General features: G+C 39.2%; 1 protein-coding gene and 1 long non-coding RNA gene across 5 annotated transcripts in view; one reads left to right on the top strand and one right to left on the bottom strand.

Moving 5' to 3' along the window:
- Positions 1-22,509, top strand: part of LOC309843288 (uncharacterized protein) — a 144,484-nt gene that overhangs the window by 111,830 nt on the left and 10,145 nt on the right. For 3 of the 4 annotated variants that reach the window (XR_014300041.1, XR_014300042.1, XM_082688631.1), the window contains 2 exons: positions 1,171-1,271; positions 9,947-10,244. Coding sequence is in view for 2 of the 4 variants with exons in the window: in XM_082688631.1 (XP_082544757.1) it covers positions 1,171-1,271; positions 9,947-10,022 (177 nt within the window). In the remaining 2 variants the exon portion in view is untranslated. Of the gene's footprint in view, positions 1-1,170; positions 1,272-9,946; positions 10,245-22,509 lie in introns of those variants that run through there. The other variant, XM_082688632.1, reaches the window with a different exon arrangement.
- The window catches only part of LOC309843292, a 34,144-nt gene continuing 12,894 nt past the window's right edge, over positions 1,260-22,509 (bottom strand). The window contains exons 2-4 of the long non-coding RNA XR_014300047.1: positions 15,353-15,517; positions 2,729-2,817; positions 1,260-1,437 (exon numbers count right to left, since the gene is read on the bottom strand). This is a non-coding gene — a long non-coding RNA (uncharacterized lncRNA). The remainder of the gene's footprint in view (positions 1,438-2,728; positions 2,818-15,352; positions 15,518-22,509) is intronic.

Genomic DNA, 22,509 nt, shown 5'->3' with positions numbered 1-22,509 from the left:
GATCACAGGAGAGAATTTGTGTGGAGGAGAATGGGAAGCCATATTTAAATTTATAATCATAGCAATCTTAATTTTAAAAAGCTGACATGTGGAAGGAAAAAATGAAACAAGATGGGATTGGGAGGGAGACAAACCATAAGAGACTCTTAATCCCACAAAACAAACTGAGGGTTGCTGGGGTGAAGGGGTAGGGAGAGGGTGGTGGGGTTATGGACATTGGGGAGGGTATGTGCTATGGTGAGTGCTGTGACGTGTGTAAACCTGGTGATTCACAGACCTGTACCCCTGGGGTAATAATACATTATATGTTAATAAAAAATGAAATTTTTTTAAAAAGCTAACATGTATTAAGTATTTACTTCATGCTAAGCACTGTTTTAAGCACTTTCCTCAAATTATTTTGATTACTGAGTACATGTGATCCTATTAAACTGTAACATAGTATAAAAAGCTTCATTGAGATCAGTAGATTCATGGCATACAAGATAGTAAATCATAACAGTAAATTCTTAAAAAATAAAAAAAAAGCAAAAACAAAACCAAGAAACAAGAACTCCTGTTTATTGAAAATTTCTTTAATTCTTGGACTGTAAAAAGCAGAAAGGAGATGTTTATCCTAAAGGTAGTTCCCTTCTCTAGAAAAGGTATGTGTCCAGGGTATAGTTTATAAATTACAGTAGAACCTCCCTTAATTGAGAGGCAAATTTTTGCCAGAAACTTTGTAACCAGAGGGGTTCATTCTAGGATATCAAAAAGGGGGATATACTGTTTCAAAAACAGTTTATTCTTGATCAGTAGCTTCAAAGACACTCCAAACAAAAAGAAGTGTGTAGAAGACTTTGAGCAGAAGGTGAGTGAAGAGACTAAACCTTCAGGCAAAAAAGGCCCAGGGGCATGTGACCTGGGTTAAGGTATATCAGAAAGCCTCCCTGTGCTAGAGTCAGTCAGACCTCCACAGAGAGCAGGGAAGCTTCCTAGCAGTATTATCTTTTGGGGCTCCGCAGATCACACACACAGACACAAACGTGTGTGTTAAAGAGCACACAGTCACCTCTGTCACCCAGGATTGGTGATTAGCATTGATGCAAGGTGACCCACTGTGGTGACTAACACAGTTCAAGACCCAGGAGAATGTATCTCTTCATCTCTTGCCCTTTATCCCTTAAACAGCGTCTGAAGCCACAAGGGTCTGTGGACAATACCACCTTCTATGCAGGAGTCAGACGGTGCCTCAGAGTGCAGGGAGAATCTGATGGGCAGAAGCGCTTTAGGTAAGAGAAAAGACAAATGAACTTGTCAAATTCTTCCTCTCATACAGTGTGAATGTTATAGATTTTTGCATAATAAAGTATCATTTCCCACTAGCACCAAGCATCCATCTTCTTGCTTCTCTGTTCCAGCTTGGGTCCAGGTCTTCAGGAACTGGTGCAACATTCACTACAGTTGGGTAGAGTAGGAAAGGAACATTTTACAATTCATATCACTCCTAAAATTGCATTTGTTAGTCTAGATGTCACCTTTAGGGCACATGCTACCTATTCTTTACATTTGTAACCTAATGGCCTCTGAACCCTAAAATTGCAAATAGTTTTGCCCTGATGAAAATGCTTAATAAGATAATTAAGTTTTTCTAAAATTAAAATTAAGCTTTATTTAAATAACATAAAAGTCTTGATTAAAAAAACAGATCATTCATGTGTAAGTAATTTTCAATAATTTCTAATTTTAATGGAGACCATATTTCTGGCTATCGTACATGAAAGCATAGTCTTAACTGAAGAGAGATTTGAATAAGTTAAGTAATGCCCTACTAATTTTTGTTTCCTTTATAATAATCCAATTAGAAAATGTAAAATAAAAATATAATACTGTATATATCTAGATATTCCTCTAAAAGATTATGATATGGTGAGTGCTATGACATGTGTAAGCCTGACAATTCACAGACCTGTACCCCTGGGGCAAATAATACATTATATGTTAATAAAAATAATTAATTTTAAAAAGAAAAAAAGTCCTTTTAAAAAAGATATTCCTGTTTTGTTTTTTTTTTTATTCCTGTATCATATTCATGTTAAAAATGAAAACAGTACATTTGATATTAAAATAGTTTATAATATTTTCTGCAAAAGTGCTACTTTGTTACATGTGACTGCATTACAGTTTTTTAAGCATATGTAAAATTCATATGTAAAGTTCATTTTCTAATTCAAGAGTTGGTTTAAGACTTTTATTGACAATTCCCATTGCTCCTGCCTTAGCAGAGTGAAGTTTCTCCAAACCAAAATGAAATAAAATATACATATTACATATATGAACTGTGGTGACTGAGAAAATACTTGTTATTTGTCATTGCTGTCAATAGAACACATGGAAATCTCTGTTATACCAATATAATTAGTAATTTTGCTAAAATGAAGATGACAAATTAATTTTATGTAACAAATATATGATAATGAATTATGGATGTCTTTATTACTCATCCAAGTATCACCAGCTCATCAACAGAACATCCAGAGATGCACAATAATAATTAATTCAGTCACGTTTGATACTTTGCTGTCAGTTATATAAAAAATAGTTTTACACACATTTTCTCAATTTTGTCTTTATGAATATGTATTTGTCAAGGTAAGATAGAACATATTTTATTTAGCAGTTTTAAACTTTATTTAGAGCTTCTTAATATTTAGACTTATGATCTGTAGGCTTCCATTTGTTCTCTTACCTGGGGTCCAACAAAAGTTGAAGTGGGTCAGCCACCTGGAGGGGAAGTAGGTATCACCCCCTGGTCCCACCCTCTCCTGGCTGGTTGACCTAAAGGATGAAACCAGAGCCCCTTAGATAATTAAGTTTTTCTAAAATTAAAATTAAGCTTTATTTAAATAACATAAAAGTCAGGCCAAATGAGGATTCCACACACCTTCCCCTTCCTCATACTCAGCAGGAGACACCCACACATCTGTCCCCACATTGTCCCCAATGTTCAACGGTCTTCAACAAGAGGATAAACCTCTACGATAACATTTAAAAATGCAATTGTGCGATTAAGGTGACACTTTAGTGGGAACGACTCTTAGATGATGTAATTAGTCTTCCAGTATATCCATCCTCTGGCTGAGTCATTCATTAATGAAGAGTGCACTGTTCAGTATGGGGGCAGTTCTCCCTCATCTAATTGGTAATATTTGGTTTAGACAGAAGAGGAAAGGTGATTTGAGGAATTGAGAGATGTCTTAAAATAGATGAAGGATTTTCATGAGAGATTATATTTAATCTGTCTGCAGTGACCCAGTAGTTAGTTGTTCAGGCTCGAGGGTTCTCAATGGTGATCAGCTAAGGGGCAGTGGGGGGTGAAATCCAGTTCTTTCTTTGCTCACTAAGCCATATGCCCCGATGCGAGGCTGAGTCAGCCTTTCGCTCTGACATGGTCTGTGGGCCAGCTGGGGCCCTGCCTGCATGACTCCAGATAACAGAATTAGGCCCAAAGTGTGAAAGTTATGTGAATGCCAGTTTGGTTTAGTGTAAGGAAAAGATGGCTTCTACACTTGATCTCATTTAGTCCTTATAACAACCCTGAAAAGTAGGTACAATTATTGCCTTCACTTTACAGAAAAGAAAACTGAGGCTGAAAAGTGTTGCAACTTGCCCAGTGTTTGTTTGTTTGTTTGTTTCTTTCTTTCTTTCTAAGACTTTATTTATTTGACAGAGAGAGATATATTGAGAGAGGGAATACAAGCAGGGGAAGTGGAAGAGGGAGAAGCAGGCTTCCCACTGAGCAGGGAGCCCGATGCAGGGCTCCACCCAGGACCCTGGGATCATGACCTGAGCTGAAGGCAGACGCTTAATGACTGAGCCACCCAGGTGCCCCCACCCAATGTTTCTAAGTGGCGAACAGGTTTCAAAGTCAGGCTTTTGCGATTAAAATAAAATTTATGCTCATTCTCTTTTACACTATGGTATGCTTTCTAACAATTGGGGCAATTCTTTAATGAAATGAGCTTTTTAAATTTTTTTAAGATTTTATTTATTTATTTGTCAGAGAGAGAGAGAGAGCACAAGCAGGGGTGTGGCAGGCAGAGGAAGAAACAGCCTCCCCACTGAACAAGGAGCCCGATGCAGAACTCAGTCCTGGGATCCTGGGATCATGACCTGAGCCAAACGCCGATGCCTAAGGGACTGAGCCACCCAGGTGTCCCATGCAATGGGCTGTTTCCAAAGCAAGCAATTTCCATATTGCTTTAAGTGTTAAGAATACATTGAATGCCAACTCAGCAGGTATGTCCCAAAGTGGACTCATGTACCCATAAATAGTTGAATCAGGTAATGCCAATGGAGTTCAGTTGTGGTCAAGGAAAGCAGAAGTCACTGTGTATTTCAGTTATGAAGAATTTCAGTGCAGGGAATTAGAGGCATAACCAATCACTGGAAGAGTTAGGGGAACCAAGATCGGGAAGCCAGCGGCAATGATCTCAGGGTGCTATACTAACACAGGTGATTCAGTAGAGTATAAATTGTAAGGACCTCTGGAAATTTCCAGCCCTCTCTCTCAGTCTGTAGCACTGATGGAGGTAATTCTTTAGAATCTCACGTGGAAATTCTTTAGAACCTCATATCTACTCATTCATCAAACTGAACTGCCTCGTAAGATTTATGGCCTCTCCTCTTTATCCTGTCAATCCTCATAGGAGTGTGTCTTCATGAAAGAGATGCTGACTCTGGCCAGGACCATACGGGCAAGGGGTTGGGAGAGATGTAGTTCTTGGCTGGTAGACATGGTGGTGAAACTGAGTTGACAACAGACACTCCAGCAAAATCCGTAAGCTTCTTCACACCATAATGATGTAGGAGTTTATAATGTGTACTTACTAATTATCAGAACTTCTCTTATTCTATAGTGAGTTGGGAGTTAAAAGAGCAGGAAGTTATTAGGTCCCTTCAAGAGCCCTTGTCACTGCGGGAAATACAGCATAAAAAGGGAAAGCTGAAGCAAGCTGTATGTACATTTCCACATGTCATGATTTTGCCCAAGATTTGAGCACTTTCGACTGGTCTAGGCCCAAGAAAACCAGGGAGCTGCAAAAACAGGCCTTCTCCTCAGACTTTAGAAAAATTAGTGTTCACAGAAAGGATTTTATTCATAGGAAATATATTCTGAATGGCAAATTTTAAGAGGCTATGTTTATGTATGGTGAATCATAGAATTTAGAACCTAGACATCATTTGGTCTCAGATACCCCAAACCACCTCTCATTTCTGGAAATGGACATCTCTGAGAGTATGTTTGGGAGGTATAGGTAATAAGTGTGCCTTCTACTAAGAATCCTGGCCAACTATTGACTGGGAGGAATGGTGGCAAATAGGGCGACAATGGTGGATTTTCAGAGCTGTCTGTTAAGGGTTCAGGACCTACCAGTATGGCCTAACATGCTGGTTGGCAACACCTCTAAGTTGCTGCAACAATGAAGGGAGGTTAAAGGATTAAGTGAAATCACAAGCAGGTTAATGGCAGAGTCAAGACTGGGATTCAAGTATCCTGACACCCGGCCAGAATTGTTTTCTATAATAGTATCCTCCACTTCTCATTCTGTCATATCATATTGTATCATATCTATCTACCTATCTATCTGCCTATCTCTTTATCTATCATTTATCTACCTCTCTTTCCTACATTCTCCCCTCTATCTACCTTTCTGTTTTTCTGTAAGCATCTAATCACTTAACTATGTAATCTCTCCTTGCATCCATGTACGTTCATGAGACTCTATAAAGATACAAGAAGGTATTGATTTCCTATTCTAAGTTAATGGAAGAAAGGGAGTAGGAAATGGGGAGCTATTGACTTTTGTTTATTTGTATTAGCTCCTACCTGAGTAAAGAAAAGCTTTTAGTCTGTAACACAGTATCATAACAATAGCAGGACCTATGAATTTTTCCAATAGGTAATTCCAGGCTGAAGACAGTGTATGTGAAAAACAGCCTAGCGTGCTGCAATATTAAAACAGTAGGCCACCATGGTCATAATATGTTAGCTATTGATAATGAGATTACAACTCCCATCTTCCAGTGTACTCCCTTCTGTGTCCCGACACTCAATTTTGTTGCTGGGGAACATCCTCGGCTAAAGTGACAGAACAGGCTTGGTTGGTGTGAGCAAGTCTTTTACTTACATTTAGTGTAAGAATTCTTACAGCTTTTTAAGTGTCGGTCAAACCACATAGTCTTATATCACCTTAGGAAACAAATCCTTTAAATAACTTGCTCAAAAGACTCAACCCAAAAGAAAATTAGATCTAATCAATGAATTCAGTAAAATTGTCAGATAAAAGAATTACCACACAAAAATCAGTAGTGTTTCCATACACTAACAATGAAATTTCTGGAAATTCATCTGGAAGGAAATTGATCCCATTTATAACAGCACCAAAACAGTAAAATACTTAGGAATAAGGAGGTGAAGATCTCTAATCTGAAAACTAGAAGACATTGATGAAATAAATTGAAGAAGACAAAAGTAAAGGGAAAGGTATTCTATGTTCATAGATTAGAAGAATTAATATTGTTAAAATATCAATACTACCCAAAGCTATATATAGATTCAGTACAATCTCTATAAAAATTTCAAGGTCAGTTTTTATAGAAGTAGAAAAAAAAAAAAACACTCTTAAAATGTATATGGAACCACAGAAGAACTTGAAGAGACAAAGAAATCTTGAGAAAGAAGAGTAAACCAAGAGGCATCACATTTCCTGGTTTCAAGCTATACTATAAAGCTGTAGTCATCAAAACAGTATGGTACTGACATTAAAAACAGACAAATAGACCCATGAAACAGAATCAAGAGACCAGAAATAACTGAAGCAAATATAATCAACTAATATATGATAGAGAAGCCAAGAATACTCAGTGGAGGAAAGATAGTCTCTTCAGTAAGTGGTGCTGGGATAATTCAATAGTTACATGTAAAAGAAGCTGGACCCATATCTCACACCACTCAAAAAAACTAACTCAAAATAGTTTAAAGACTTAACTATAAGACCTGAAACCATGAAAGTCCTAGAAGAAAACATAGGGATAAAGCTCCTTGACATAGGCTTTGGTAATGATTTTTTGGATATGACACTGAAAGCATAAGAAGCAAAATAAAAAATGAACAATTGGGACAACAACAAGCTGAAATCTTCTGCAAAGCAAAAGATACCACCAGCAAGGTGGAAAGACAAGCTGCATAACTGGGGAAAATATTTGCAAGCCATATATCTGATAAGAGGTCAATATCCAAAATATATAAAGAACTAATACAACTCAATAGAAAATAAAACACAGGTAGTATCCCAAAGGTCCACTGATAGATAAGTGGATAAAGAAGATATACACACACCACATATATATGTATAGGTATATATGTATATGTATATACATATATATATATGAATGTTTTTTAGCCATAAAAAAGAATGAAATCTTGCCATTTGCAATGACAGATGGAGCTAGAGGGTATAATGCTAAGCAAAATAAGTCAGTCAGAGAAAAACAAATAGCATGATTCCAGTCACATGTGGAATTTCAGAAACAAACAAAGACAAAAGAGAAAGAGAAATCGATAAATGGAGAAATAGACTCTTAACTATAGAGAACAAACTGATGGTTAACAGAGGGGAGGTGGGGGAAAGGGGTTGTGAAAAAGGTGATGGGGATTAAGGAGGGGACTTGTTCTGATGATTACTGGTGATGTATGGAATTGTTGAATCACTGTATTGTACATCTGAGGCTAATATAACACTGTATTAATATACAGTAGAATTAAAATAAAAACAGTAAAAAATTCTACCCTATCTCTTTAAAGAAAAACACACAAATAACCCAATTTAAAAATGGGCAAAGATCTGAATAGACATTTCTCCAAAGGAATATAAAAGGTTGATGGGTATCTGAGATATCCCCCTATCCCTGTTAGAATGGCTAATATCAAAAGACAAAAGGTAACAAATGCTGGCATGGATGTGGAGAAAAGGGAAACCTTGTGCACTTTGGTGGGATTGCAAATTGGTACAGCTACTGTGGAAAACAGTATGGAGGGGGTGACTGGGCACCTCAGTGGTTAAATGTCTGCCTTTGGCAAGGGTCATAAACTCAGGGTCCTGGGATCGAGTCCCACATTGGGCTCCCTGCTCAGTGGGGTGTCTGCTTCTCTCTGTCCCTCTGCCTGCCTCTCCCCCTGCTTGTGCTCTCTCTCTCTCTTTCTCAAATAAATAAAATAATTTTTTTTTAAAAAAGTAAAACAGTATAGAAGTTCCTCAAAAGGTTAAAAACAAAAATATCATATAATCCACCAATTCTATTTCTGAGAACATATCCAAAGGAAATAAAAGCACTAACTTGAAAAGAGACCTGTATCCCCATCTTCATAACAGCGTTATTTACAGTAACCAAAACATGGAAACAATCTAAGTGCCTATCAAGGGAAGAAGGGATAAAGAAGTTGTGGTGTTTGTATATCTAATGGGTTATTATTTGGCCATAAAAATGAGGAAAACCTATCATTGTGACAACATGGTTGGATCTTGAAGGCATTATGTTAAGTGAAATAAGATGAAAAAGGAATACTGTATGATCTCACATGTGAAATCTAAAACAAAACAAAAGAAGAACAGGAACAAAAACACATAGGAGCACCTAGGTGGCTCAGTCAGTTAAGTGTCTGCCTTCTGATCAGGTCATGGTCCCAGAGTCCTGGGATCAAGTCCTGCATCACGCTCCCTGCTCAGGAGAGTCTGCTTCTCCCCCTCCCTCTGCCCTTCGCCCTTCCCCGGCTCATGCTTGCTCATTCTCTCAAATAAATAAATAAAATCTTAAAAAAAAAAAAAAAAAAAGAATAAAAGCCCATAGAAAAAGAGACCAGGGCGCCTGGGTGGCTCAGTGGTTAAAGCCGCTGCCTTCGGCTCAGGTCATGATCTCAGGGTCCTGGGATCGAGTCCCGCATCGGGCTCTCTGCTCAGCGGGGAGCCTGCTTCCTCCTCTCTCTCTCTCTGCCTGCCTCTCTGCCTACTTGTGATCTCTCTCTGTCAAATAAATAAATAAAATCTTTAAAAAAAAGAAAAAGAAAAAGGAATCAGAAGAAGGTGATCAAAAAGTACAAAGTTCCGCATCGGGCTCTCTGCTCGTCGGGGAGCCTGCTTCCTCCTCTCTCTCTCTCTGCCTGCCTCTATGCCTACTTGTGATCTCTCTCTGTCAAGTAAATAAATAAAATCTTTAAAAAAAAAAAAAGTACAAAGTTCCAGTGATAACTAAGCACTAGGAATATACTTACAATGTAATACTGCTGTACAATATATGAAAATCTTGAGAGTAAATCCTAAAAGTTCTCGCCATAAGGAGAATTTCTTTTCCTTTTTTACTTTTTTTTTTTTAACTTTTTATTGTATCTATATGAAAAGATGGATGTCAGCTGATCCTGTTGTGGCAATCAATTCACAGTATATATAAATCAAACCACCATATGATATACCTAAACTTATACAGTGAGGTAGATCAATTACTTCTCTATTTACATGTCTGAATCTAGTCATGATATTTATGCATATGATTTTTTTTTATCATACAGAAAGAGATGTTCTCATCTGCCAAGTTATAGAGGAACATTAATCAAATTCATTAATTACTAAACATATGGCTTACATCTGAAATATTTTGTCTGAATTTGGGGGGTGAATTTTAAGAGGCACATTGACAAACTAGAATATGTTCAGAGGGTGACCAAGATTAATAGTGATAATAAAAATATATTTTAATAATTAAAATAATATTTTAAAAAGAGTTTATTGAATCCTGAGCTAAGTGTGTCACGTGGGTTGTTACTTTTAATCCTCATAATTTCTCACTGTTGGCACATAATGAGTGACTGAGGTCACATACCAAGCCCAGCTTTTATCCACTCACGAAACAGCAAGGAGCCTGGATGCCATCTCATACAAGGAGCGGAGGAAGAAGTGAGTGTCTGTGCTGATGGAGGAAAGAACTGAGACCATGGAGACAAGTTTCCAGATGGACATTTTACCTCCACAAAATAAGATGCTCCTATTCTTAGAACTGAGCATTCAAACAAAAGCTGCCAGACCCTTTTTAAAGGAATGGATGAAAGATTTCAACTCTGATATGTTGAATTTATGACATGAGCAAAATAGAACAAATAACCAAGTTGTTGATTTCATGTCTATTTGCTGTCAGAAAAACAAAAGTAAAAGTCTCTAAAAAATATTAAAAATAATAACAAAATAAAAGTCTCAAAATTCCTATGATTTTTCTTAAAAGTCGAGTCTGCAGTAAATGTCAGAGGAGGTCCAGCTTCTCAGAATAAGTCCATTCTTGTTACTTGGTCTTTGGAACTATGTAATCTTTAGGTCTGAGACTTCGCTTCCTACTTCATGATGTTGTTCTAAGGATTGAATGAGTTGATGTATGTTGAGGGGCTTTATAATGGTTGAATGCCATACAACTGTGAGGGATCAGTGAACAGAAACAAAATGTATGTTAAGTCCCCTTGATATTTTTGTCTATATAGTGATACAAGCCAGCCTTTAAAGCTGCTAATTCAATCAGACATCTGTCTGGTAAATATGGGCATATAAATACAGCCAGGGCACGCATATTTTCATTGGTTCAATATTTACTGGAATTGGCGCTTATGTGTGTCAGTTATATGCTAGGTGTACAGAAACCATTAATATACAGTATTACCTTCCATGACTAGCATAAAAATAAATAGTTGCAATTTAGCAAAATTAATGTTAACTGATAGAGGTATGGTGTGAACAAAAATGAAATGAAATGAAATCAGTGACCTGTTTAAAGGGGCAAAGCTGGTATAACAAAGCACTCCTTCACCATTTACATAAGCACCAGCTGTTATACCCTACCTCATGCTAAAGAGGTCAGTATGGACTTCATTCACCCTACAGAATCTGTACATCTGTATTAAATTGCTCACACATCATAAAACAATTAGCCTAATGGTGGAAATCCGGAAGCTTAAGGTCCTGTGCATTCTCACTTTTGCACTGCCTCATTTCCATCCAATGGTTAAAAGAAAAGGAAAAAATAAAATTTTGTCACACAGAAGTTCCACACTGAGCAATGCCCTTCGTCCCGCCTTAGATGGGAGTTGGCTGTCATGTCAATGAAGGGAAAAAGAAGCCATGGTCCTTAGGGGTTGACATATTTAATGTCAATTCAGCCTGTAAGATGAGCTTGGGGAAGAACAGAGGAGGTAGCAGGAGAAGTGTCCAAACCTTACCATGTTGTCCTGCTGTTCACGATCACAGAAGACGGGAGACATGTTTGAAAGCTTTGCCAAAGCCCAGTCAGCACTGATCATCAACATGTGGGATGGTAGCAGCAGCTACTCCTTACCCAAGACTCAGAAACACAGTGAACAGGAATGAGTGACGGGGAAAGCGTCTGTTGGTCTCCCCTATTCTTATTTTGTATGGAAACTCTAGAGTTAGTGCAGATACCTTTGCAAGTGAGTCAATCTGTGAATCAGTGACTCAATAAGAAAAAAGGAAGAAGGAGAAAAGGAAGGAGAACTCACATTTCCTGACTTTGACCACCGTCCTATGCTGAGCAGAAACATTATTAATGCTAACTGATGTTGACTGTGTGCCAGTTTCTGTATTAAGCGTTGCATTTCACAGTCATGACCTCACTTAAACCTCACGATGGCCTCTCCGTGTAAGAATTCTGCCTGGATTTGCAGGTGAGAATACCTTCCCCCAGTCAGGAAGGAGGGTCGATTTGGAATTCAAAACCCTAGCTCCTCATGCGAAACTCTACTCTTCCTGCTACACCAGAGAACACAAAGGAGTTCACAGAAAGGGATATGGAAAAGAATTTTTACGAGCGCTTGGCAGTCACATGGGGTGAGTCCCAGACACTGTTTAGGAGTTGGGAATCAACAGATGAGCAAGAGGGGAGCCTGGGTGGCTCAGTGGGTTAAGCCGCTGCCTTCGGCTCAGGTCATGATCTCAGGGTCCTGGGATCGAGTCCCGCGTCAGGCTCTCTGCTCGGCAGGGAGCCTGCTTCCCTCTCTCTCTCTCTCTCTCTGGCTGCCTCTCCGTCTACTTGTGATTTCTCTCTGTCAAATTAATAAATAAATAAAAATCTTAAAAAAAAAGAGAGATGAGCAAGAAAGACAAGTTCCTGTCCTCGTGGAATGATAAGGGAAGACAGAGAATACATGGGTAATAAAGAAATGAAGATCATTTTATTGACTTCTAAGAATCACAGGGAAGATGAAAGAAGGTGCTGGGAGAGAGGGAGCGGAGGTTCTCCTTCAGCCAGAGTAGGAAGAGGCTTCTCTGAAGAGGAGACGTTTGAAGGAAGACCAAGGAAAGGGGGTGGCCATGCAAAGACCCAGGGAGATGGATCTTAAGAAGAACTTGCCTGTTTTGGAAACAAAAAAGGGAAAGAAAATGGAGGGGTAGTCTGGGAAGTAAGTAAGATCCAAACTGTGACGCCTTCCGGCCCTGCTAAGGACTTTGGAGGCTGTCCTTGGTATATGGAAAACTACTGGGAGAAGGAGGAGAGTTTGGAAAGGGCCATGCCCGTACTCTGGCTCCAGGTGAAGAATGTGGTTTTGAGAGGCAAGAGCACCTAAGAGGCTGTTGCAATGTTCCAGGGGAGGTCTGCCGTGACTCAGACGAGGCTCCTAGCTGAGGAAGTAGCAAGTGGTTATTAGAATCAAAATCTATTTTGGAGGTAGTGCTGACAGAACTTACTACTGGATTGGACTTGGGGGTGGGAGGAGGAAAAGATGAATCAAGAAACGTTCTGGGTAGAAGAAGAATAAATGAAACAAGATGGGATTGGGAGGGAGACAAACCATAAGTGACTCTTAATCTCACAAAACAAACTGAGGGTTGCTGGGGGGAGGGGGTTTGGGAGAAGTGGGTGGGATTATGGACATTGGGGAGGGTATGTGATTTGGTGAGTGCTGTGAAGTGTGTAAACCTGGTGATTCACAGACCTGTACCCCTGGGGATAAAAATATATGTTTATAAAAAATAAAAAATTAAAAAAAAAAAAAAAAAGAAACGTTCTGGGTTGGGTGGATGGTGAGGAAGTCCTTAGGATGGGAGAGTTGAGGGCCAGGCCTTCCCATTGGAAGAAAGCGGGCTGTGATATTTAGGATCTTACCGACAACTCTGAATGGGTGTGTTCTGTTAAGGGGCCAGAAAGCACCATAAATCACAGTAGGGAGAAGCCATCATTTTGAAACATGAAGAACAGAGAATAGAAATCATGCCGGGATCATCTTGGGTCATAACAATTATGTGTTATAAAAGTCTCCCCTGTGTCACTCATTTGTTCTGAATCATAAGTGTCTCTCATTTTTATGTCTTGGTTATGGTGAAGAGCTGCTATAGAAAATGGGAAAAGCAGGGCGCCTGGGTGGCTCAGTGGGTTAAAGCCTCTGCCTTCGGCCCAGGTCATGATCTCAGGGTGTTGGGATCCAGCCCCACATCGGGCTCTCTGCTCAGCGGGGAGCCTGCTTCCTCCTCTCTCTCTGCCTGCCTCTCTGCCTACTTGTGATGTCTTTTTGTCAAATAAATAAATTTAAAAAAAGAATTGAGAAAAAAAAATTTTAAAAATGGGAAAAGCAGGCCTAGACTAATGAATTATCTGTATTTCATTAGTATTTCATATAGCTAGGACACATTAATTGATTTAGCAATAATCTTTCTAAACATTCTGGAAAGAGGCAGGACATTAAAAAATATTTTTGCTTGGGGCACCTGGGTGGCTCAGTGGGTTAAGCCTCTGCCTTCAGCTCAGGTCATGATCTCAGAGTCCTGGGATCGAGTCCCGCATCGGGCTCTCTGCTGAGCAGAGAGCCTGCTTCCCTCTCTCTCTCTCTGCCTGCCTCTCCGTCTACTTATGATTTCTCTCTGTCAAATAAATAAATAAAATCTTTAAAAATATATATATATTTTTTTTTTGCTGATTTTTTTTCTCTGTGCCTTTAATTAAACTACAACCAACTGGTGATACTTATGTGTTCTCCTTTTAACTTGCTATGAATATTTTCACATATCTTTGAATTTTTGTGGCCATCTTATTTTTAACTTGCTCTAAAATCTATCTCCTTAATTTATTACTTATAAATTTTAACATGTTTGCCAAGTTGATGAACAAATTAGTTCAAAACCAATGTGTGTATAAAAATTACATACTGTATATAAAAATTATCTAGTACCTTTCTATGGTAAACTAGTTTTTGTTTATTTAATGCTTGTAGATTTCTTACTAAAGAAGGCACCTGAGTGCGATAGAAATACAAGTCTAGAAGTCTTGTCTCTACCTTTTTTTTAATTTAATTTTATTTATTTATTTGACAGAGCGATCACAAGTAGGCAGAGAGGCAGTCAGAGAGAGAGGAGGAAATAGGCTCCCTGCTGAGCAGAGAGCCCAATGTGGGCCTCAATCCCAAGACCCTGGGACCATGACCTGAGCTGAAGGCAGAGGCTTTAACCCACTGAGAGACCCAGGCGCCCTTGTCTCTACCTTTAAACTGTTTCTGTGATCTTAAGCAGATTTCTTAGCTTTCTGGACTTGAGATTAGTGTATTAAAAAACAATAAAGAGGGCACCTGGGTGGCTCAGTGGTTAAGCTGCTGCCTTCGGCTCAGGTCATGATCTCAGGGTCCTGGGATCGAGTCCCGCATCGGGCTCTCTGCTCAGCAGGGAGCCTGCTTCCTCCTCTCTCTCTCTCTGCCTGCCTCTCTGCCTACTTGTGATCTCTCTCTGTCAAATAAATAAATAAAATCTTTAAAAAAAAAAAAACAATAAAGAGTGTTTGATCCTTTATCATAAAGGATGAGCCTGGGTGGCTCAGTCGGTTAAGCATCTGCCTTTAGCTCAGGTCATGATCCCAGGGTGCTGAGATTGAGCCCCACATCGGGCTCCCTGCTTGGCCAGAAGCCTGCTTCTCTCTCTCCTTCCCCCTGTTTGTGCTCTTTTTCTCTCCCTCTCCCACTCACTCTCTCTCTCAAACAAAATCTTAAAAAAAATCTTAAAAAATAAATAAATAAAATAAAATAAAAGGAAGCATCTTTTCTTAGGTCTTTTCCAGTTTTTTGGCTTTATTTTGCTAACTTATTTTCACACTTTATACCATGGAGAACATCTTCTTTTATTTTTAATAATAAGAAAAAACCAACAAAGAAATAAATATGCATACATATAATTTTTATAATTCGCTTACTATGAGCAAGACTATGATATTTCTTTTCTATTGTTGGATAACTTAATATATGCTCATTTAGATATATGAATATGAAAAAGGAGGGCTTTACCACTGGGTGGTTCAGTCGTTAAGTGTCTGCCTTTGGCTCAGGTCATGATCCCTGGGTCCTGGGATCAAGTCTTCCATTGGGCTCCCTGCTCAGCGGAGAGCCTGTTTCTCCCTCTGCTTCTCCTGCCTGTGCTCTCATGTGTGTTCACTCTCTCTTTCTCTGTCTCTGTCAAATAAATAAATAAAATCTTACCAAAAGAAAGAAAGAGAGAGAGAGAAAAGAAAATGAAAACAGGATCCCTCCTACCCATCCTTCATCATCTGGCTCGGCAGCAGCCATCTTTTTTTTTTTTTTTTTTTAATTTATTTATTTGACAGACAGAGATCACAAGTAGGCAGAGAGGCAGTCAGAGAGAGAGGAAGGGAAGCAGGCTCCCCACTGAGCAGAGAGCCGGATGCGGGGCTTGATCCCAGGACCCTGGGATCATGACCTGAGCTGAAAGCAGAGGCTTAACCCACTGAGCCACCCAGGCACCCCAGCAGCCATCTTTTTTAAGTCCCATCCTCACCCCTAGATCAAATCACCATTTCTCTGGTCTTCCACAGCACTTTTTTTGGATATGTCTACTAGACGACCCACTTCACTCTGTCCCGTATTTCTGTTTACCTTCTTACCTCCCCTGCTCGATTGCAAACTTGTTTGAAAGTATGGAGGTGTTTTCTTCACCTTTATGTCACTGCAGCTTTGAGCACAATGCTTTGCATGTAAGAAGCATCCTAGAAACTTAGTTGGCTCTATCATTCCTAGTAAGTCATATATTTACACAATCCAGACTGGTCATACCAAGTCTTACTTTTAAACAATTACACTTTAATATTAGGAAGTTCTTTTTATCTCTTAGACACACTCTTCTCCCAAACTCTGTGGCCTGGGCAAAATAATGTCTTTCATCCTTTGATTTTGCCATGACTTTCTCTTTGGCCCTGCCTTTTCTGCTGCCAGGAACATTTTTCTACCTCCTTTCTCTAGCCAGTTTCTACTCATTCTTTCCCTAGACATACCTTTGTGCAAGAAGCACTCTCTGACACTTCATATGCCCCAGGCTGGGTTGGTTGTCCCTCTGGTCTTCTGCTCTACCACAGCCATTGTACTTACCGCTCCCTTTTAGATAAAATTTTCCCTCTCTTTTTCTGGGCTATAAGGTCTGAAAATTCAGACCCTTACTTGTATTACACATGATTATATCTTTAGGGATATAGTAGAGCTTGGCACACTTGTGGGATGAATATGTAACCTTTAATTATTTTTTTGTAACATGAAAACAGAATTCCATTAAATTAATGACTTGCCCAAGATCTCCAAATCAGGCTGCAAGTGGATTTAATATTTCCCTATTTTGTCAAGAAGAACCACAAACATCATGACAGAGCTGTTGCCATTTTTAACCAATTTTTTCTTTAAGTAAACTCTACTGCCAGTGTGGGAGCTTGAATTTAGGGCCCCAAGATCAAGAGTCCCATGCTCTACCAGCCAGCCATCCCGAACTGTTGCCATTTTTTTAATGGAAAGAGAAGATGGATGTTCACATTACTGAGGTTTACCTAAATTACTAAATACTGTAAGTGTGTGAATGGTGGTTTATGAGTCATACTTCATGTAATCAATTGGATTTAGTAGATATCTATATTTGGGTTGACTAGTAGGATAGAATTTATTAAATGTTGTGCTAGAAAATACACTATGAGCAAGTTGGTAGGTGAGGAAAGGAAGACTACCTTCCAGAGCCAGGAATGAAAGAGACAATCATGTCTTTGACCAGCAGTGGTAATACTTAATAAATGCGTGTCTCAAGTCTTTTAAGATTTGAGACATTGAAAGTCAGATCATAAAAGCCTTTTGTGAAGTTGAAAAAAATAATTGTTCAAGAACTCAAGATTATGCACAAAATGAATCCTTTGATATATCTACTGAAGTATTTCTTTGCTGTTTTAGAAATGAATTTAGCATTTGCTGTCATTTTTACCATGATAAGAATAATAACCATAGGGGCGCCTGGGTGGCTCAGTGGGTTAAGCTGCTGCCTTCGGCTCAGGTCATGATCTCAGTGTCCTGGGATCGAGTCCCGCGTCGGGCTCTCTGCTCAGTAGGGAGCCTGCTTCCCTCTCTCTCTCTCTGCCTGCCTCTCCATCTACTTGTGATTTCTCTCTGTCAAAGAAATAAATAAAATCTTTAAAAAAAAAAAAAAAGAATAATAACCATAAAAATATAAACCAGGTTCAGAGGTTATTTCTATATCCTGTGCTTAAAAAACTATTGCAAGAATAGTGAACTGAGGAACACCTGGGTGGCTCAGTGGGTTAAAGTTTCTGCTTTTGGCTCAGGTCTTGATTCCAGGTTTCTGGGATCGAGTCCCGCATCGGGCTCTTTGCTCAGCGGGGAGCCTGCTTCCCTTCCTCTCTCTCTCTGCCTGCCCCTCTACCTACTTGTGATCAAATAAATAAATAAAAATCTTAAAAAAAAAAAAGACCTCCTTTTAAAAAAAATAGTGAACTGAAGTAAAATTGCAATTTCTTTCCTCCAAATGCACAATATCTTCTTTTCTTTTCTTTTTGTTAACATATAATGTATTATTTGCCCCAGGGCTACAGGTCTGTGAATCATCAGGCTTACACGTTTACCAGCACTAGCCACAGCACATACCCTCCCCAATGTCCATAATCCAACCACCGTATCCCTACCCCTCCCACCCCCCAGCAACCTTCAGTTTGTTTCCTTAGATTAAGAGTCTCTTATGGTTTGTCTCCCACCCAGTACCATCTTGTTTCATTTTTTTCCTTCACTACCCCCTACAACCTCCCGCCCTGCCTCTCAAATTCTTCATATCAGAGAGATCATATGATAATTTTCTTTCTCTGATTAACTTATTTCACTCAGCATAGTACCCCTTAGTTCCATCCACATTATTGCAATGGCAAGATTTCATTTCTTTTGATGGCTGCATAGTATTCCATTGTAGATACCTATACCATCTCTTCTTTATCCATTCATCTGTTGATGGACATCTAGGTTTTTCCCATAGTTTGGCTATTGTGGACATTGCTGCTATAAACATTCAGGTGCACATGCCCCTTTGGATCACTATGTTTGTATCTTTAGGGTAAATATCCAGTAGCGCGATTGCTGGGTCATAGGGTAGCTCTATTTTCAACTTTTTGAGGAACCTCCATGCTGTTTTCCAGAGTGGCTGAGCCAGCTTGCATTCCCACCAACGGTGTAGGAGGGTTGCCCTTCTCTGCATCCTCGCCAATATCTGTCGCAAAAGCACATTTTCTTATGGAGAGTACTGTTGTCGATTTTAGCAACTATAACTTGGATTGAAACCAATACTCTGTGTGTGTGTGCCATTAGTTTCTAATCCGTCTATGAAACATTTGAAGTCTCTCCTATAATCCCTTCTTGGGACAATTTGCAGTGTCATAAACAGAGAAAAACATCAACATCTGTATTTGCAATTTGTCTTGTTATAATTTGCACCAAGTATATGGAACTTCATTCTATCTGGCACGCTATAATAAAAAACAGAAGTCTCAAACTAGAAGCAAACACAAAGGGGCTAAATTAAAGAGTCTGTTCATCTATCACTCCACATGGTGAAGAATAGCCAACAGCCAATCATTCATCTGCCATTTTCTTCATGAGCAAAGTAAAAAGAGATAGCTTACTATCAAACAGAGACATATTTGCTGAGAAATCAAGTCATACATTATACTGCTATACATTCATGTAAGTGAATCAATGTCTTAGACAATGCAGCTGTATTTCTACCTGCATATGAATTTTTTTTAAAAGATTTTATTTATTTATTTATTTGACAGACAAAGATCACAAGTAGGCAGAGAGGCAGGCAGAAAGAGAGAAGAGGAAGCAGGCTCCCCGCTGAACAGAGAGCCTGATGCAGGGCTCGATCCCAGGACTCTGGGATCATGACCTGAGCCATAGGCAGAGGCGTTAACCCACTGAGCCACCCAGGCACCCCTGCATATGAAATTTTGAATACTCTCACCATCACCACCAACTATGTTACCCTCCCCTCCTCTTCTGGGGAGCAAGAAAATATTCCAGATAATTGTTCTTAAATCCTAGCAGGTACACAATTTGCAAGGATTTACAAACTTGATGGCTATCATTAATAATCATTTGAGAATTGAGCTACCAGTTTTAAGAAAGGGGAAAAAGTGAAGGAAGCCACCATAGAAACGAGCAGGGAAAGAAATAACCTCCTTGCGCCCGGATCTACATACACAAACACACAACCGTACACGTGCAGATTTATAAATGGCAGGCCTTCAAAGTAACAGTGGGGGAAAAATGAAATAAATGCAACTGTTTTGTAAATTAACTCTCAGGGAAAAAGATAATTACATTATTGGATTAACAGGGGCAACTTAGTCACTTTTTTTCCCCACAGAATGCAGCTTGTTCATATCAAGGCATGTCATCACACTCCCAAGGTATTTATTAGGTGACATTTTCATAAAAATAAAAAAAAAGTATTAAAAAATGGAAAGCTGACAAATTTGATTTAAATGGATACTGAACTCCAGGCAAACGTGTCGTTTGAACTCGGCCTGATTTGCCGCTGCTGCCAGGAAGCATTAAAGTACTAGTGAGTGGTCGGTGTGTGCTCCCGTATCCCATGTCAGGCTGCGCAAGAACGCTCCTCTCTTAGAAAATCATATTGTTCAAAATAAGTGACAAAGCTTGAGCAGGCCCTTCAAATCCATAAAGACATCTGGAGGGACTGAAGCATGCTTATAATAAAACCAGGGTCTCTAAAATAGAGGCCAGAGCTCATGTAGCATCTTGCCAAGTAATCAGATAAAAATGATTACACAAATTTCCAACAATGAATTCCTTCTGCATTTGCTGAGTGAGCACATTGGGAAGGGAGGCACATCTTTAGAACCATACTTTAATCTATCAGACTTTCCTGTGGAGGATTTATACGCATTTGTTTCCTCTTTCTCCTCTGCAATGCTCTTTCTGAACACATCTTGAGAAGCCCTTGAAATGGAAAACTTAAGCTTAAACCCAGACTTAGAGCCAGGATCCGTTTCTTGACAAGGAAAAAAGAGAAAAAAATCATCCCAAACTTCCTTGTCACTATCCCAGCAAATATCCTATCTATCATAAGAATTGTGGTTCCTGGATAACAGATTAGGCACATCAATAAAATACTGTAACCACAGTTTGAGACACATGCCCTCATACGTACCAGGTCAGAGGTGGACCAAGTTCTTGTGGAATCCTGAGGATATTTATCACTGGCCAAGCTTCAAACTGAGTTTTAAATTTTGTCAGACATGAAAAACTGCTACCAGATGGCGTCAAGACAATTTCTCTCTGTGTTAAAATCACACACTTAGGTATAGTCACTGGTAAAAATCAAATAGTCCGAACACCAGTACACCCCTGGCACCATTCCTACTGCAAGGTAGGAGGTATTATTATGATATGTGTCTCTTTCCAATTAAGAACGACCACACAACTAACACAGAGTAGCCCAGTAATGCAATTAACAAATGATGGTTTTCCAGAGCTGTGAACTATCCCAAGTCCAAGGACAAGAGAAAGTTTGACAGAGGCCCACTCCCTGACAGCCCCATCTCCACCCTGTACCTCCTTCAACTAGATGAAAAATCAGTTCATACTGTGAGATGTTCAGTCCCTGCTTTTGAAAAGAACCTCTCCTCCAAATTATTATAAATTCTCATATTATGTGGCTAAACTCCATTCTTCAATTAACCTCACAATGTAGTAAAAACATGTGGGATGTAAGAAACCATATACTATTGGTTCCCAGAGTACTAAGTAGAAGGCATAAAGCAACTTTCAGGAGGGTATGAAAATGCCCAGATTTGTAAAATAAACTAGAAAAATGTTATATGTTAGAAAGCACAAGGAAGCATGTTATTACTAATTAATTTGTGATATGTTTGCTTTCAAAGTATTTTAGAACATAGAAATTACTGCATTTAACAACACAAGTATTTATTTAGCTCTCATCTGTTATGGCATTTCACTGGGTAAAATGGGGGTCTAGGGATCTAGTCTCATAATTCTTCTAGCTGTGAAGATGAAAATCTCATTCTCTTTTGAAATGTGGACCTGAGGAGGAACAGATGAATCCTGGCACTGGGCAACTGTAGATGTAGTGTATCACAAAATGCTGGGGGAATTCTTCTGTTTAAATCATTCTGGATACCCAGAATATCTAATTAGGGTTCCTCTTCCCCCACGAGTCCTGCCTGCTGCACTGTCAGAGTGAGAGACTCATGTAATTTTAATTACCAACCTTATCGCAGAGCAAAGTTTTCACTCTAGAAAGTGGCCAAATTACAGAACTTGGGCATTTGGGTTCATTTCCTAGAAAACTATCACTTTGGTTAGGGTTCTATTTCCCCACACCTCAGTGGAGCCCAGTAAAGATTTTATTCTATGCTCCAATAATTACTGGCAAGAGAATGGTGCCTCCCTCTGTCATCACACAAGAAAAAGCCCATGAAGAAGATCCCGGGGAATCAGGAGGATGGGGTAAAGTGAGGTCATGACTGGCAACAAGAAAACCATCTAGTCTTTGAACACAAAGATTGTAAATGTCTACTGATTTTCAAACTTATTATTTTTGGCAGGGTTGCATATGTTCTCTGTGCTCATTCCACGAATCTGGCTGATTATTATTCCAATCACCAGAGGAAGAGAGAGTCACATTAATTTGTAGTAATTAATAGCACTGATGCATTTGACAGCGCATGTTAACAAGCCTCTTTGATTGTTTGGATCTCTAACTGCGGCCCTTCTTGTTTGCATCACCTCCAAGGAATTCATAATATCAAAGCTTAACGGTATCTGATACTTGTCAAAATGCAATTTATAAAAGTTTAATTCTTTTATTGATTTAGTTTGGTTTTGATGCCTGCAGAGTCAGCTCCCTTGACAGAACTTAGCGGATTCAAATGCTTGTCACCAGCTCGGCCTCCTTTTTGCAGGGAACAATTGCCATAGGCCAAGCCAACAGGCATGGTTTAATTGCCATTAATTAAAAGCATAAATCTCTTTTTTCTTCAGTTGCTCTGCTCTTAAAGGGGGCTGCACATATCTCTCTTTTCCTGTGTTTGTCAGAACACCTTCTGGCAAGCAAAGTTAACCCATTCCAT

Source organism: Mustela nivalis, assembly GCF_964662115.1.
Source record: "Mustela nivalis genome assembly, chromosome: 10".
NCBI lineage: Eukaryota > Metazoa > Chordata > Mammalia > Carnivora > Mustelidae > Mustela > Mustela nivalis.
Note: the sequence above shows the minus strand (reverse complement) of the source record. Positions and strands in the feature narration are given on the sequence as shown.